At 41.7% G+C, this 16291-nt stretch overlaps 2 protein-coding genes across 3 annotated transcripts in view; one reads left to right on the top strand and one right to left on the bottom strand.

Moving 5' to 3' along the window:
* Positions 1–5726, top strand: part of RAB37 (RAB37, member RAS oncogene family) — a 33900-nt gene extending 28174 nt beyond the window's left edge. For both annotated transcript variants that reach the window (XM_058165555.1, XM_058165554.1), the window contains one exon: positions 795–5726. In XM_058165555.1, the coding sequence (XP_058021538.1) occupies positions 795–900 (106 nt within the window). In that variant the 3' untranslated portion in view covers positions 901–5726. The remainder of the gene's footprint in view (positions 1–794) is intronic.
* CD300LF (CD300 molecule like family member f) overlaps positions 1–16291 on the bottom strand; it is a 117449-nt gene that overhangs the window by 86482 nt on the left and 14676 nt on the right. The gene's annotated exons all lie outside the window — the stretch shown is intronic.

Below are 16291 nucleotides of genomic sequence, written 5' to 3'. Positions count from 1 at the left end.
CTGCAGATAGTTTGCCTCCAATCCCTGGGATTATAACAGCATTTGGAGAAGATGTTGAGGCTTCTTGATTTCATTTTACCAAGCCCTTCCAGGACTCGAGGCTGGTGCCCTAAAATGTTTTGGATAGTAAGATCCAGACCACCTGGCTGTACTGGTAGGAATGAGCTCCAAAACATCATTTCGGAGAATTTGAGAAAGACTGGCTCAGAAAACCCAACATAATTGGTCATTGGGTTGCTATGAGCTTTCTTAAGAAAAGGCTATTGGAGGTGAGACCAAATAAAACTCAACCTTCAAAAATGTAAGGAATTCTCACTAGTATCCATAATCAGAGAATTATTCAATCCCTTGCCAGTAGTGTTAAATGGAGCAACCAAACCCTTTGTGAGGTTTTCCGTGAGAGTTCATCCATCTCCTTCTCAACACTATTTTTTTTCTTGGATGTTTCACAAAACAATTTTTTTTCTCCCCTTTTGCTGCTGCCCACTTACGCAATTTGTTCTGTTTTTTCTGGAAACCATCATAATCTTTTGTGTTGAAATGAAACATCCAAGAAATGGTGCACTGTAGCTGGTTTTCAAGGTCCCAGCAGACTAGGAAGGAGTTGTGAGCGGCATCTATTTCTGGGCAGAGGTGGGTGGTAGACATTAACACGCTTACTCTGGAGTATTGCATTTTAAGAAAGACGAAATCTTCTAGATGACCAGGAAAACGTTTCTCTTTTCAAAAAGTTTCAAAAGTTCCTTCTTTTGAAATAATGTCTGAGTGGTGTTTTTGACCCTTTTGTTTTCCAGAGAGCTCAAGCAGCGAGCTGTGAAGCAGCTGGATGAGCCCAGGTTCCAAATCCATGACTACATTGAGTCAGAGAAGAGGCGGCCCAACTGCTGTACTTTTCTCTAAAAGGAAGAAGATGCTAAGGCAGAGTCTGAATGACCTACTGCTAAAGAGGAGCAGAGTGCCACCCAGGAGATGCAGGGAAGGAAGGAAAAAAATTGGGGGGGGGGCTCTACTCCAAAGACATTACTTTTTAGAGAATCCTTTTAGAGACTGTACATAGGAAGTATATGTCTGTTGCTGGTTGCCATATGTGAATGTGAAGGAAGAGTTAAGAACTTTGCACCTGTGAAAGAATGTAAAGGCAATCAGGTTTTATAGTATTACTCAGGCCTGTCATTTACTGGTAAGAGGAAAGGTATGGCCCACACCAAAGCAAATCAAGCTTTCTCTTAATTCTCACAGCCCTGCTCTTTGCTTTGAAAAAAGAGGGAGCAGTTGACCGGGAGCTACATGGAAGATTTTCTCTTTCAAAGGCCATGGGAAACCTTTGGATAATTAAAAAAAAAAGGTTAATTAAAAGTATTGCCCTAAAAAGGCACAGTTTGTATGCATACTGAAACCAGCAGGAATATTTAGTGAAGTAAAAGTAGACAGATTTCCTTTGACCTCTGGCCTTTCCTGCTTCCCACACCCAAAGATCCTGCCAAGAGAGTTGCTTTGCTTCTCCTCCCTTCCTCCCTCGGCCCAAGGACGGGATCTAAGTGTGTCTTTTGTCCGGGCTGGAACATCAAGAAAATGCTGCTGACTGGAGTTAGCTAGAGAGAGACCACTATATTTTTATGACCATAAACAAAGTGTTAGAAAGTTGATTTGTTTGTTTTGATGATGCAACGAAAGACCATTTGGGGAAAAAAGAAGAGTCAGCACGCTGGTGTTAACAGGCTAGAAAGTTCTAGCATCTGCTCTTCAGATGGACAAGGCGGCTTCCGAGTTCGTTTCCTCAGAAAACAACCAGGATATATGTATACCATGAAGTGGTTGCTCCTCGTGAGTTTTTTGGTCCCTTCTTACAAGCACATCTTGGGATTCTTCAGAAGAAGTGAATGTTTTTATAATTATTAAGCACTCAATCCCAAATATTCTGGAAGAGGGAAATTTATGTTTGAACTAAGCTCATTTCTGTCACATAACCATGTTTTATAAGCACACGTCATTTAGAACGGGCTGGGTGTTTCGCCATCATTCCAGCGCATCCAACCACGTACATTCAAACCACCATATGCAGCCCAGGGAATTGCATTGGCAGCCTATAAATATACATATATATGAAGCATGTAGCCCCCAGATAAGAAGACTGTAACATTGGGTTGCAGTAGGATTTCTCTATGGAGAGTTGGTTCTGGATGGCAGTGATCCTTCTCCCCTTTACTCTATCCTGCTGCATCTCTTTCCATTGGGTTGGTAGATTATTGCCAGCTGTCCCAACAGCTGTTCAACCAGGACAATCTCAACCAGATTAGTTTGCAGACTTCTTTCCAGGAAGGAGGAGGAAGAGGATGGGGAGCCCTTCCTCCAGCCAGTAGGCAGACAGGGGTAACTTATAAACTGGTCGACTGCATTTGGATATGAAGGAGACAGAGGGGAAATGATTGGTTGGGTGAGGCTGGGGCCCAGGAATAGTCTGTGATGGGTCAGGAATGCTTTGATATCAGGCTGAGACATCACAGAGAAATATCCAAGACCAAATGCCAGGTTTTGTCTACCTGTGTTCAGATACACCATACCATGCAATGCATTTTTGACTTGAATTTTCCTTCCAAATTTAACTCGTCATCTAGCTCAGAGCTGTCTTTCCCCTTTCCTGCTTCTGGAAGTAAGCAACAAGTGGACTGTATCTAGATCAGTTCCCCAACCTTTTTGACTTTGCAAACTAGTAGGAGTCGGAAAAGGGGATGGTTCCACATAAGCGGTGGACATTTGCACAAGTGCTGGGCATGTGTGCCCACCACTCATGCAAATAGCAATAGCACTTAGACTTATATACCGCTTCACGCAGGTGCTCGCCCACTGTTCGCACAAGTGGGGATGCGTGTGCGCATGAGTGTGCTCACCTGCAACTTCCGGGACCTGGTTCCGAACGGCTCAAGGCCCAGAGGTGGGCCGTGGCCCAGGAATTGGGGAACCCCTGTTAGAACTCAATCAAGCTCTAGCACAGCACGGTGGCCTTTTGTTTCTTTTTAAACCTCCTTGTTTCTTTTTTCTTTCTAAAGTTCCAAAATGTAACCTTATTCTTACTGATTGTCCCCAGCAAAATGTATCCGTATCCCCCCCTCCCATTTCCTGGTTTCTTTAATCCGGGTGGGTTAGGCAGGAGCTATCGGTAGCCAGCCGTGCTCCTTATATGTTATGCGAGGCAGGTGCAGCAGCACTATGGCAAGAAATGGAAGCCTTATCTGTGAAAGAGAGCTCTTCCTAGCAAAGCCCACATATTTGTTGCCCTGGAAGCATGCACAGTTTCCCAGAAAAACAACAGCAAGAGTGCCAGGATTTAAGAGAGGGAGGCGGATTCTAGCAAAACGGAGCATAGTTTCCTATTGCCTGCACCTTTCCAGGGTGTCTAATGCTGGTCTCTGGCAAATGCATGATTTTTGCAGATCTTTGTACAAGTTTAAGTACCTCGAAATCAAGAAAAGGAATACTGTTACAGGGAAAGGAAAATCATCTTCATCATCATCATCATCATTGTCCTTTCTTGGATCTGCTCATCCTTTTTTCTCTGATCAGAAATTCAGCTCTCTTTTTTTCAATGCCTGTGGGAAGGCACAAGTGCTTTTTCAGCTGTTTCCATGTTAAAATCATTAGCAGACCTGTGCAATTGTGACTCAATGCATGTAGGCTGTATAGCAGAAGTAGGCAATCCTTTGGGTCCACCACACATTTGGAATTTTGGTTCATGTTTCTTTTAAGAATGGGCTGCCCTGCGAAGATTCCCTGTTCACAAAATCACTGAGCTGATCTACGCCTTTGCAGGCTTGAAGGTATTGCAGCAAATAAATGCTATGTTTGAAGCTGGCACATTGCTTTGCAACATGTCAATTTTATTTCTTTTTTAAACAAACAAAAAAAATCTACCGAATGCACTCCAACTCTGTATACTCCCTGCTCCAATTCAAAGAATCTCAGGTAACATTGTCGGGTTAAGGCTGCTGCCGAAAACCTTGGAGAAACTCTTACAGAATATTAAGGAGTGGTATTAGACTGGCACTTTCATTTCTGCACTGTATGCTTTCTGAAAATTGGATAATATATTTTGAAATAAGCCTTATCCGCTGCTTTGGCCTTAATTTGAGAATGATAAAAAGGAATACTAGAAAGAAATATGATTGCATGGTTAAGAACTACCTACAACTACCTTGTAATTAGCTATGTTAATCATTATCTGAATGGGTGATAAATGGGTGTCATTTGAGTGACAAATAAGATTGTGTGGCCATACAATGGAACAGGGAGGGACAATGTGAGCTCCCTCCTTTGCTTTTCTTGTTAAGTTTCCTTTCTGCATTTTTTGTATAACAAATCTATAAAATCTATAAAAAACAAAATGCCTGACTCACCAGGCATTAGAGGGATCAATTTTCCAAAGAATTAAAAGGGGACAGGAGGAATGTAGAATAGAGTATTTGATTGTACAACGGATTGTTGGTTAAAAAAAAAAGTTGATCTGCATTTTGATGTGTTTGATTTTGTTGTGAAACTACTCTGGGGAAGCCTGTTTTTGAAAGGCAGGGTACAAATAAATGAGATGACTGTATGTAGCTTTATACTCCTAATATCCCCTATAAAATAAAGAAAATTGCTTCTTACTTTAAAAAGAACTTACAGTTGTTCATTTGCTTGAAAGAAAGACCTTGATACATTTCTGCAATTTTTACAAAAACTCTGCTGTTAAGATTACTTTTGGTGAAATACCTTTTTAGATTTGGGAAAAATTCCACCAGCCTCTGAATGTAACTGCAGGACTTGTAGAAACTCCCTCTTATAGTTGTAGATCACTACAAGTAGTCTTCAATTTACAGTCATTCTTTTAGTGACCATTAGAAGTTACAACAGCCCTGAAAAAAGTGACATATGATCAGTCCTTAACAACTCTACTTGAGCCATGATGGCCCAGTGATTGGAGTGCAGTACTGCAGGCTACTTCTGCTGCCTGCTGGCTGCCTGCAATTCAGCAGTTCAAATCTCACCAGGCTCAAGGTTGACTCAGCCTTCCATCCTTCCAAGGTGGGTAAAATGAGGACCCAGACTGTTGGGGGCAATATGCTGACTCTGTAAACTGCTTAGAGAGGGCTGTAAAAGCACTGTAAAAGTGGTATATAAGTCTAAATGCTATTGCTGTCCCCATGGTTATGTGACCAAAATTCAGGTGCTTGGCAATGGCCTGTTCTTACAACAGTTGCAGCATCCCGCGGTCATGTGATCACCATTTGTGACCTTCCCAGCCACCTTCTGAGAAGCAAAGTCAATGAAGAAGCCAGATTTGATTAACAACTGTGTGGTTCACCTAAAACTGCAGTTGGCGTAACTGTGGCAAAAAAATTGTAAAATTGGATGTGACTCATTTAATAGCTGTCTTGCTTAGCAACAGAAGTTTGAATCCCAAGGGTAGACTGCCTATACAAGACTAATGAAGACTGTATCTTCAAAGAAACATCTTTATCTTAAAGGGCTACAATATTGTAGGCAACCAGCAAATAGCGAACCCAGAAAACTCTGAAATATTTCTTTCCTTCTAGAGTCAATCCAGATTTTTGTAGCCCAGATCTCAAGCATGTTTTGCCAAACAAAAATACCAAAATACCACATTAATGTATAAATTCAACCCTTGCTATCCTACTGTTGATTAGTTTTATTGACATCAATGATATCATAGTCACCCATTATAAAAATTTGAATAAAATGTAAGCATTTGTTTCATCTGTTGTGTGTATAGTTGAATGCTGTTGAAATTACCTATTCAAATCAATTGAGAGGCTAAGTCCTCTTTCTGTGACCTTCTTTAGCAATCAGGGATCTCATAAGAAGAATGGAGACATATGGCAAGGAATGGTAAATTAGATTGGACTCTAGTTATATGATAAATTGCAGTAAGAATCTGAAGCAATGGCCTAACTCTGCATAAGTTTTACTGGGCACTCATTTGGTGGATCTATGTGAAGTGCAGACAAAGATTCATAAAAGGTGATGTCTTCTTCAAGTCAAACTTGATTCATGAACACATCCAGTAGTTTTCTTGACCATGTGTGGTTTGCGAGCACTTTCATGTACTGTTTTGACTTCCTAAGCTATTCCTGGATAATTTTACATCCAAGTACTAGTCTGATTTGATGCTGGTAAGTTTTTCTGAGAACAACCTATCTCACTCTTAATGAAACACATACTCTCTCATGCATCCCTTTCTGAATAACAAATGTGGTTTTTGATTTATAGCAAAGAATTTTTTTTAAAAAAAGGCAAAAAGGTCTTTCCTATTTCACCTTAACAATTTAATTTATATTCTGTGATCCAAGAGTTTAAGTCATGCACCCTAATCCTAAGCATATGTATTCCAAAATATGTGACATCGGTTATAGGTATGCGTTAGACTAAAAATCAGGGTTTTGCTGGCTTAAGATATTCTTTAATTTAGGCTGCAATGCTCTCTAAAACTTAAAACTCAGTGATAGGTTCATGCAACATGTTAGGCCAAAATGAATCACACCCTTTTATAGATTAGTGGAATGGGTAAATCCAGCCACTGAGTTCGGTTGCCTAGTCTTTATAGATGGCCTAATCTAAAGCAGCGATCACCAACTGGTGGTCCATGGACCACTGGTGGTCCGTGAGAAAATTTTGGTGGTCCACAGAAAAATAATTTGCATTTTTTATATTGCACTACATCAGGGGTCCTCAAAGTACGGCCCCTGGGCCGGATACATGTAATGAATGGTTGTGTTGTGTGGGTCGGAGGGGGGCAGAAATTCCGACTTGAGGTCTGCTTCGGCCTCCTGGTGCGGGGCTTTGGGCGAAGGCTGGAGGGAAGTGCCACTGGTGGCGAAGAGCCAGAGGACCTTGTTCCAGTGGGACTGCATCATGGCTTGGAACTGGCTGATCATCTCAGCCCGCTGAGCTCCAGGTGCCAGTACCTTGCCTTGTACTTCCGCAGGTCTTCCCTCTGCTTTGAAAGGCTATGTTGGTAGTCCTCAGTGAGGTGCTTCTGCTGAGCCTCCTTCTTGGTCACATCCAATTTGAACTGAGCCAGCTGTTTTGCCAGCTCTTTCTCATGGTGGCTGCTTAGCTCCAACAACTGCTTCCTGTTGGGGCCCTAAGGAACCTGGGGAGATGAGGAGTGGCTGAGAGGGGAGGGGTGAGTAGAGGCTGACGAGGTGTCCCGCCATGTGAGTGACATCGAGTTGGCCATGACCACCTAGCCACGCCCACCCAGCCTGCCATTAGGCAGATCATATTAGTGGTCCGCAGGATTTAAAATTATGAATTTAGTGGTCCCTGAGGTCTGAAAGGTTGGTGACTCCTGATCTAAAGCATGGATTTTTCATTAGTCCATTTATGAGATGGTGCATGGTGCGTGATGATTACCAGATCTATCCCAACAAAATTGTCCATAGAGTTGAAATGTACAGTTTCGATTTTAACTACAATGTCTTAGTAAATCTCTTGTCATTCTCATTCAACTATTTATTCCCAGATTCACTTCTGCTTTCTCTGCTGTTGACAAGAGCTTTCCCATAATTAATTTGCACTGAGCTCTCAGAATTTTTTTTTTTTTACTGCCCAAGCTAATCTGGTTAGGATTTCACATCTGCATTCACTTTGGAATGAGTGGTAGGAATGACTACACTGCTATGCACACAGAATAAATCACAGAGTACAATGGGGCTGGCTTCCAACAACCCAGGTATGCAGCTGAACTCTGTGTTCCCTAGGGAGAAGGGGAAGAAGATTCACGGTATTAGTCATCTTTCTCCCACCACTGATTACACTGGTTGTTCCAACTCTGGTGCCTTCTTCCAATTTTGCCCCTACAACCGCCCTGAGAAACAAGACGAGTTGAGAGAGAGAGCCCCCCCCCCTCACTTGAAGTCACCTCGTGAGCTTCAGCAACCGTTGACTTTGCTCTCTCCAGCCCCAGCTCAACAACTTTAATCAACTACACCACACTGACTTTGGGACGTACTTTTCAGTAAATATGCACAGAATTTCAGTCATGAGGGAGAGGCTACCCCTGACTGGAATTTGCCCTGCCGTGGCGAGTGGGTGTGGGAGAATCTGGGTGCACAATGCTACTTCCAAGTAATAAGAACCCAGAGTTTCACTGACTTGTTTCATGGTCCAAAGGTGAAGGGAAAAAGTAAACATAATCTGTTAAATTAAAACCCTCCTCCTCCTTCTCTTCTTTCTCCCACTATTCTTTTACTGCAGACTTTAGCATTCTCCAAATGCCTTTAGCATCCCACTGGTGGCCTTGTTGCTGGACTGCAGCTTACAGTGCCCGAACAATATTGCCTGTGCTTCTGAGAAAAGGCTCTTTTCAGTTTATAAATGTAATTCTTGCAGCTCAGTTTATCGTTATCATAATCATCATTCAGAGGTCACTGTCGATAAAAACAGACCCAGAGTTTGCCGAGCTGTAGTCAGTCTCGTTCTTTGCTTTAATTTCAATGTTTTTAAGGCCGTTAAAGTTCTTCTTAGGAGTGGTTCAGGCAGGGATGCTGAAGTTTTGAGAGTCAGTTTAGAGTAATGGTTAAGGGAAGAAGGCCAGAAATCAGGCGACAGTGAGTTCTAGGCAGGGGTGAAATGCTCCCGGTTCGAACTGGATCGCGCAATCCAGTTGCGATGGGGGCGGGTAGTTCAGAGAACCGGTAGCAAAAATCCCTGACCACCACCCCTCCCATGCCCACCCAATTGCCCAGTCCCCACTTGTCTACTTGCTGCTTCGTTTGGGCTCGCTCCTGCCTTGCTTTACTTTGGCTGCTGAAATCAATTGCATCAGCTAGCAACTGAATCTGCCTGCCTGCAATCCATCTCATCAGTGAGCAACTCAATCTGCCTGCCTTGTCCCTTGAATTGGGTAAGTAACTGGGGGGGGGGAGCTTTAAAAAAATAGTTAATTGGCGTTTTTTTAAAGAGTTTTTTTTTTAGACATAGCAATTAACTTTAAATTGCTATGTATAAATTTAAAAGGAAGTTTTAAATTTAACTGCTTTTATCTAAAAATATAAATAAAATAAAATAATAAAATATTTATGCAGCTTTCTGAGATTTGGTGCGTTTCTGTAGCGTTTCACTCTAACTACACAAACACACAAAATCTCACAAAGCTTTATGTGGCATTGTGTGTGTGTGAGTCAGTTGTGTTGTATGTGTGTGTAAAGTGTGAAAGTTGTTTTTTGAGCTTTTTGTGGCTGTGTGAGGTTCCTGCTTCTTGCAGGGGCCATTTTGGATGAAGTGCAGCTGCTTTTACATTGTGTGTGTGTCAGTTGTGTTGTGTTGTGTTGTGTGTGAGTAAAGTGTGTGTAAGTTGGTATACTTTGTTTATTATTTTTATTATTTATTGTTATTGGCCACGCCCACCCAGCCATCTGACTACCAAGCCACGCCCACCAATTAAGCCACACCCACAGAACCGTTAGGGAAAATTTTTAGATTCCACCCCTGGTTCTACGCCCACCTTAGTGTATGAAATCAATTGGGATGGTCAATCTCTCAGCCCAACCCACCTTACAGGCAGTAGTGGGTTTCAATTTTGGTCACTACCAGTTTGCTTGCGGGCACGCACATGTGAAGCTTCTGTGCATACGCAGAGACATCTGGGCAGGTGGGTGGGGTCTCCTGCCGTCGCCGCTACTGGTTCACCTGATTCGGGGCAAACCGGTAGCAACCCACCACTGCTTACAGGGTTGTTGTGGGAAAAATAGGAGGAGGAAGCAATTTTACATATGTTTCAGTGGTGGGTTTTACTTATCTTTACTACTGGTTCGCTCGCATGCACAGAGCGTATTTGATGACTTCTGGGCAGGTGGGTGGAGCCTCCCACCACTATTACTACCGGTTCTCCTGAACCGGTGTAAACTGGGAGCAATCCACCACTGGCATGTTTGCCACCTTGAGTTACTTATAAAGTAATAAAAGAAGGATTAAAAACATCTACCGAATACAGCAAAAGCAGAATGGGAAGCGAATTTGGAGGTCTTCTAGTCCTTTTTTAAAAAAATAAGAAGGGCTCACCAAGCCCACAGCAAGGAGAATATCCACCGTATACAGTACTCCATTCCATGACACAAAACAAGTCCCCAATTATCCGGTGGGGACATTATTCCTTGTCCCTTCCCTCCGGCCTGTCTCCTTGGAAACTCATAAGAAATCTACCCCATTCAAAAACACGTTGTCCTGCCCTGCCTGTTTTCTGCCAGCTTCCCCATCAAGGAGGAGGAGATTGGGGCCTATGGTGCTATTGTGGTTTCAAGGGTTCCTGAATGGTACATGAAACCTGGCACCAATGCACCCTACGGCTAGCAAAAGCCTTCCATCAAGGGACACGTTTTGAGCTACAGACCTCCCTGCTGGCCTGTTTGGATTTCCCCCCCCCCCCAGCTTCAGCTTTTGTCACATCTTGTCTGAGGAGAAGCACAGGGGAAGCAGAACCACTCTCCCCCTCACCCCGCTATTTCTCACACACACACACACACACACACACACACACACACACACACCGCCCACCCCCAGTACAATTGCTCTGGACCTTCAAATGTAAACCTGTGGCATTCAGTGGGGGCTCTTTGCCTACGTGATGACTGGCATGCCTTACCTCAAGGGCAGCACAGAAAATCCTCTCCTTCCCCCCTCCCCAGAGATGTGTGCTCACTTGATTGGCTGACAGTCACCATCAAACTCCCCCCCCTCACCCTCAGCTCCCTCCGGGAAGAGGGTTAAATTTGCTCCTCTGAGATTTAGCTGATCATCAAACACCCTGAAGAGGAAGTAAATTTGCTGGTTCTCTGTTTGACCTTTTATTTCCTCTTGTCTTCCTTCTTCCCCTGAAGTCTTAATATACTCACTCCAAATGCCTTTGTAATTGACTGGGTAGTTTGGATAGTTTGGGGATTTTTCCCATCTCTGCTCTAGGTTCTTCCTTTGCAGGCAACTACTGTACTTCAAAGAGGAGCAGAACAGGAAAAATAAAAAAAACCACACCTGATTGCAATCCAGAAGACCTTTCACCATTCCCATCACCAATCTCTTTCCACTTATTGTATGACTGTATGTAACTTGTTGCTGGCAATCCTTATGATTTATATTGATATATTGACCATCAATTGTGTTGTAAATGTTGCACCTTGATGAACGTATCTTTTCTTTTATGTACACTGAGAGCATATGCACCAAGACAAATTCCTTGTGTGTCCAATCACACTTGGCCAAAAAAAAATTCTATTCTATTCTATTCTATTCTATTCTATTCTATTCTATTCTATTCTATTCTATTCTATTCTATTCTATTCTATTCTTCTTCCCTGCCTCTTTACTAAACTAACTAAACTAACTAACTAGTCACTAAACTAACAGAATAACGAAGTTGGAAGGGACCTTGGAGATCTTCTAGTCCAACCCTCTGCTCAAGCGGTAGATCCTATTTGCTCATGATAATCCTGAACTCCATCAATTCTTTTTAGAACCCATTCAGATTCAGATTTGGGCAGAATAGAGAAAATGGTGCTAGTTTGGATTCCTTTTATGCCCCAAATCTTTCCTTCAAAATCCGAAATGATATTTGGGAAGTTTAGGCTTGCATTGAGAATCACCTTCTTATTATGGCTGTAAGTAACCAGCAAGGAAAATATGGTTAAGGCTTTTTATGCTTCCTTGTTTAAATTCAATAGACTCCGTGGACTCTGGCCATGAATGGTTACTTACCTATAATTATTCAGCTTTTCCCCCTTTTGTATTTTTTTTAATTCCTTTTTCTTACAGTACTTAGTCAATACTTGCCTTTTCTTTAGTGGTTAATCAGCTTCATAATGGAATGCATGACCATTTAAATCTTCTCCTTTAAGAACTTGCGCACGAATTGGGCAACATTATAATACATTTTGTTTTATGCAAATCCAGGCAAGTATGTAAAACACTTAAAAAATATCTGAAGCCGCTAAAAGTTTTCTGCACTTTCTTTTTTTCTCTATCCCTTAAAAGGAACCAAAGCACACACTACCCTTTATGCATAATGCAGGACATGTTGATGAATTATTTTATGTATATTGACACATCTTCAATTTGCACAAATCTTTTACCAGATGAGCTGCTATGAATTTCTTTTGTTGTGCTTTTGAGCAGAATTACATTCTTCCCATTGTGTGAAGCTAAAGCCCATTTTGCAGAGCCTGTGTTGAAATGTGGTTTGATTTAATCCTTTCTGTAATTTAACCCATAATGTTCAAGTTAGTAAAGCAATTGTGCACTTCTGGTCCCTGATTATGCAAAAGAGCCAATTGTGGCAGCTTCAAGTGTGTAATGCAGAGTTCAAGGAGTACCAAATCAAGGTATCTCACCCACCCAAGTCATCTCATAGAAGGACCATGCAATTATTCCCGATACCTATCACAGCTCATCTAAAAAGTAGCTACAGGACTAAGATATTAACACAGGTTCTGGGTCAGAAAATATATTCCCTTTGAGCAAGGCTTTCTCTGCCAAGGATGCAGCAGCTAAGTGTCACCAAAGATCTTTTGCTACTGTAGAAGAAAACAGGATAGCATCTCCTTTCCCATTTCATGCACAAATGACCTAACCTCTGAATCTTTTGTCTCAAATGAACAGCGTCCTTCACCAAATATGAGGAGGGCAGCAAAGAAGATTAGGAAGCCCTGGACAAGCTTTCTGGTACAGAAGATTCCCAGTTCCACCTTCTTAATCTAGCCCCTCTCTTCTGCTGTCTGAGAGCCTCCCACATGTGGGTTGGGTTCGCACATTAATAATAACAATTATAATAGCAATGTTGAAGAAAGAGACCAAGCCTTAAAAACAAATGCATACAAAGCCAGAACTGAGAAGATAGCAACAGATAATAAGTGCCACCTATGCAAAAAAACTGAAGAAACAGTGGATCACCTGATAAGCTGCTGCAAGAAGACTGCACAGGCTGACTACATGCAATGGCATGGCAAAGTAGCAACAATGGTGCACTGGAAAATCTACAAGAAATATCATTTGCCTGCAAGCAAGCCTCCTTTCTGTATTAGCTGTTCATAAAATAGAGAAAACCAAAGAAAATGAAGAAGCTAAATTGTTCTAGGACTTTAGAATTCAAACAGACAGGCATCTGACACATAACAACCCAGACTTAACAACTGTCAATAAGAAAAACAAAAAAGTACCTGGAGAAAGCAGAATAGAAGAGAAAGAACTGGAGAAGATAACAAAGACCTAAAAATAGAAATGAACTGACTGTGACAAAAACAAGCAAAGGTAGTCCCAATAATAATAGGGGTCTTGGGTGCAATCCCAAAATATCTGGAGCACCACTTAACCACCACTGGCATTGACAAATTCACCATCAGTCAATTGCAAAAAGCAGGTTTACTCATACTCAACAGCTTCCATCCTACAACGATCTGTAACACCAACATACATCCAGATCTGCCTATCCCAGGTCCTTGGAAAGGACTTGATAAATGCCAAATCCAGTCTGAACATCTGGCTGACTGTGCAATGAACAACAACAACAATAACAATAATAATAGTAATTCAATTGGAAAAAGCAGCTTTACTCGGAACAGCTTCCATTCTGCGACAATATCTGTAACACCATCAAATATCCAGATCTGCCTATCCCAGGTCCTTGGAGAACTCAATAGGTAGACAAGAATGCCAAACCCAGTCTGAACATCTGGCTGACTGTGCGATGAACAACAGCAACAGCAACAATAATAATTTGATAGGTAGATATAAATGCCAAATCCAGTCTGAACATTTGCTGACTGTGTGACAAACCATAATAACAACCTAGACTTAACAACTGTCGATAAGAAAAACAAAAAGTCTGGATAATGGACCTGGCAATACTTGGAGACAAAAGAATAGAAGAATACAAAGACCTGCAAATAGAAGTAGAATGACTGTGGCAAAAAGATAGTAGCAACAGGCATAATAGTATGAAATAGGCACCTTGACTGCAATCCCAAAACTTTTGGAGTACCACTTGAATGCCACTGGCATTGACCAAATCACCATCAGTCAACTGCAAAAGGCAGGTTTCCTTGGAACTGCTGACATCTTATGATAGTACCTTTAACAACAATATCTGCCTAACCCAGGTCCTTGGGAAGAACTCATTACATGGATAAAAATGCCAAATCCAGTCTAAACATCTCATTGACTATGCAACCAATCATAATATCTCAATGACTGGGTGGCTCACAACCATCGAAGAAATTACATTACAATCAATACAGAGTAAAGATTTAAAAAATAGCAAGTATGCTGAAACAAGAGTTGTCCACTCTCCCTTGCCAAAGACCTGGCTGAAGGTCTCTTCTAAACAATGGGGGATGGGGGAGCAACCAGATCTCAGAAAAAGAATTTTGTCCCAGAGGGCTAAATCCTTGGTTTATGAAATCATTGCAATTGGCTACATTCCCACAAATCCAAGTCCATGCCACCTTATTTTGCAAAGTGCAATGAGTAGGTTTATGTAACATGTTAAGTCAAAACCAAACAAAGTACAATTATGGATTATGGCCTTGCCTGATCTCAGCATCTGCCTTAATGATCAGAATATCTCAGCAACGCTAGTAGTTATTGCCTCCTATCAGTGACTTTTTATCTTCTTTTCTTCTTTAATCTGCTTGAGGAGGAGATGGGCGGAATTAGTGATTTATCAAGCCAGCAATATTTTCTCAAGAGGACAATTTGTTCAAGAGGCCAAAAGAAGAAATCTCTCTTTTCATGCCATATTAATGAACAACTTGTATAAATTATGTACACACTTTTTTTATAAAGCTTCTCTTTAGTCAATGTGATATTCCAGGAATTTTTAGTCAAAATTATATTCCAGGAATTAATATGCTGAGCTACTCTTGGAAATGTTCTGAAAAACCCCCAGCTACAGTACACCCCCCCACCCCCTGCCTAGAACTGTTTTAAATTGTAGATTGACTCAGAAAGTACAAGCTGGACCTCTACAGTATCCAACAGACAGGTTCAAGAAATCCACTGAAAAGAAGCAGCGGGAGGAAGTTGAATGTACTTTGGGCCTGTACTTTGCCCATCAATCCATAGCAGCATTTCTCAACCTTGGCACCTAGGTTGTATGGACTTCAACTCCCAGAATTCCCCAGTCAGACATTCTGGGAGTTGAAGTCCACACCTCTCAAAATTGCAAGGTTGAGAAACAATAGCAGTGGTATGTTAGTACAAAATCAAAGCCTCATTCTGTATTATATGTTCAAGGATACACTGAATATTTATTATTTATTTGATTTATTAAATTTGTTTAACACCGGTCTTGCTACAGGGTAACTCTCGGCAACTTACAGTGTTAAAAAGGCTAGAACTATACAAAACATGTATATAATACAAATAAAATACTATAAAAATATAAATTATCAACTGCAACTAAAAGTCGGGGAGGGAGGGAATAGGATGAGTTGGGGAGGGGAGTGGGATCTATTATTAATCTATCAACCACTTCAAGCATGAAGTTCCCTCGTTGGAGCTCCAGGGCAACTGGCAGAACCAGATTTTGAAGCTCTTATGTAAGAGGATAGGATTGGCAAAAATGTACACATACGGAAGGCAATGACGGATTCTGGTTTATGGTGTATGGTGTAAGTTACAAATGCAGCTACATACAGTTAGACTGTGGCCTTAATATTAACCCTCACTCCCAAACCCACTTTACATATTATGTATGCGATTATGAATCACACAACTACTATTCTGTTTGTTTGTTTGTTTGTTTGTTTGTTTGTATCTCACCTTTATTATTTTTACAAATAAGTTAAGGTGATAAATATATACGACCTATATTCCTCTTCCTATTTTCTGCACAACCACCACCCTGTGAGGCGAGTTGGGCTGAGAGAAAGTGATTGGCCCAAAATCACCCAGCTGGCTTTCATGGCTAAGACAAGACTTGAAGCAGAGGTGGGTTTTACTTACCTTTATTACCGGTTCGCAATGGGACCGCATGTGCAGAAACTTCCTGATGACATCCGGTGGGCGGAGCCTCTTGCCAGTTTTATTACCAGTTCTTGGGAACCGGTCCGAACTGGGGGCAACCCACCATTGACTTGAACCCATGGTCTCCCACTTACTAGCTTGATGCCTTAACCACTAGACAATTACTCTGCCATTTTCTACCCCTTGCTTATACTTTTCACATGTTCAGACAAGCCCACATTCGCCTCACGAAGTGTGGTAAACACTTCGTGAGGCGAATGTGGGCTTGTTTGAACATATTCAA

Source organism: Ahaetulla prasina, chromosome 2 (assembly GCF_028640845.1).
Source record: "Ahaetulla prasina isolate Xishuangbanna chromosome 2, ASM2864084v1, whole genome shotgun sequence".
Classification (NCBI taxonomy): domain Eukaryota; kingdom Metazoa; phylum Chordata; class Lepidosauria; order Squamata; family Colubridae; genus Ahaetulla; species Ahaetulla prasina.
Note: the sequence above shows the minus strand (reverse complement) of the source record. Positions and strands in the feature narration are given on the sequence as shown.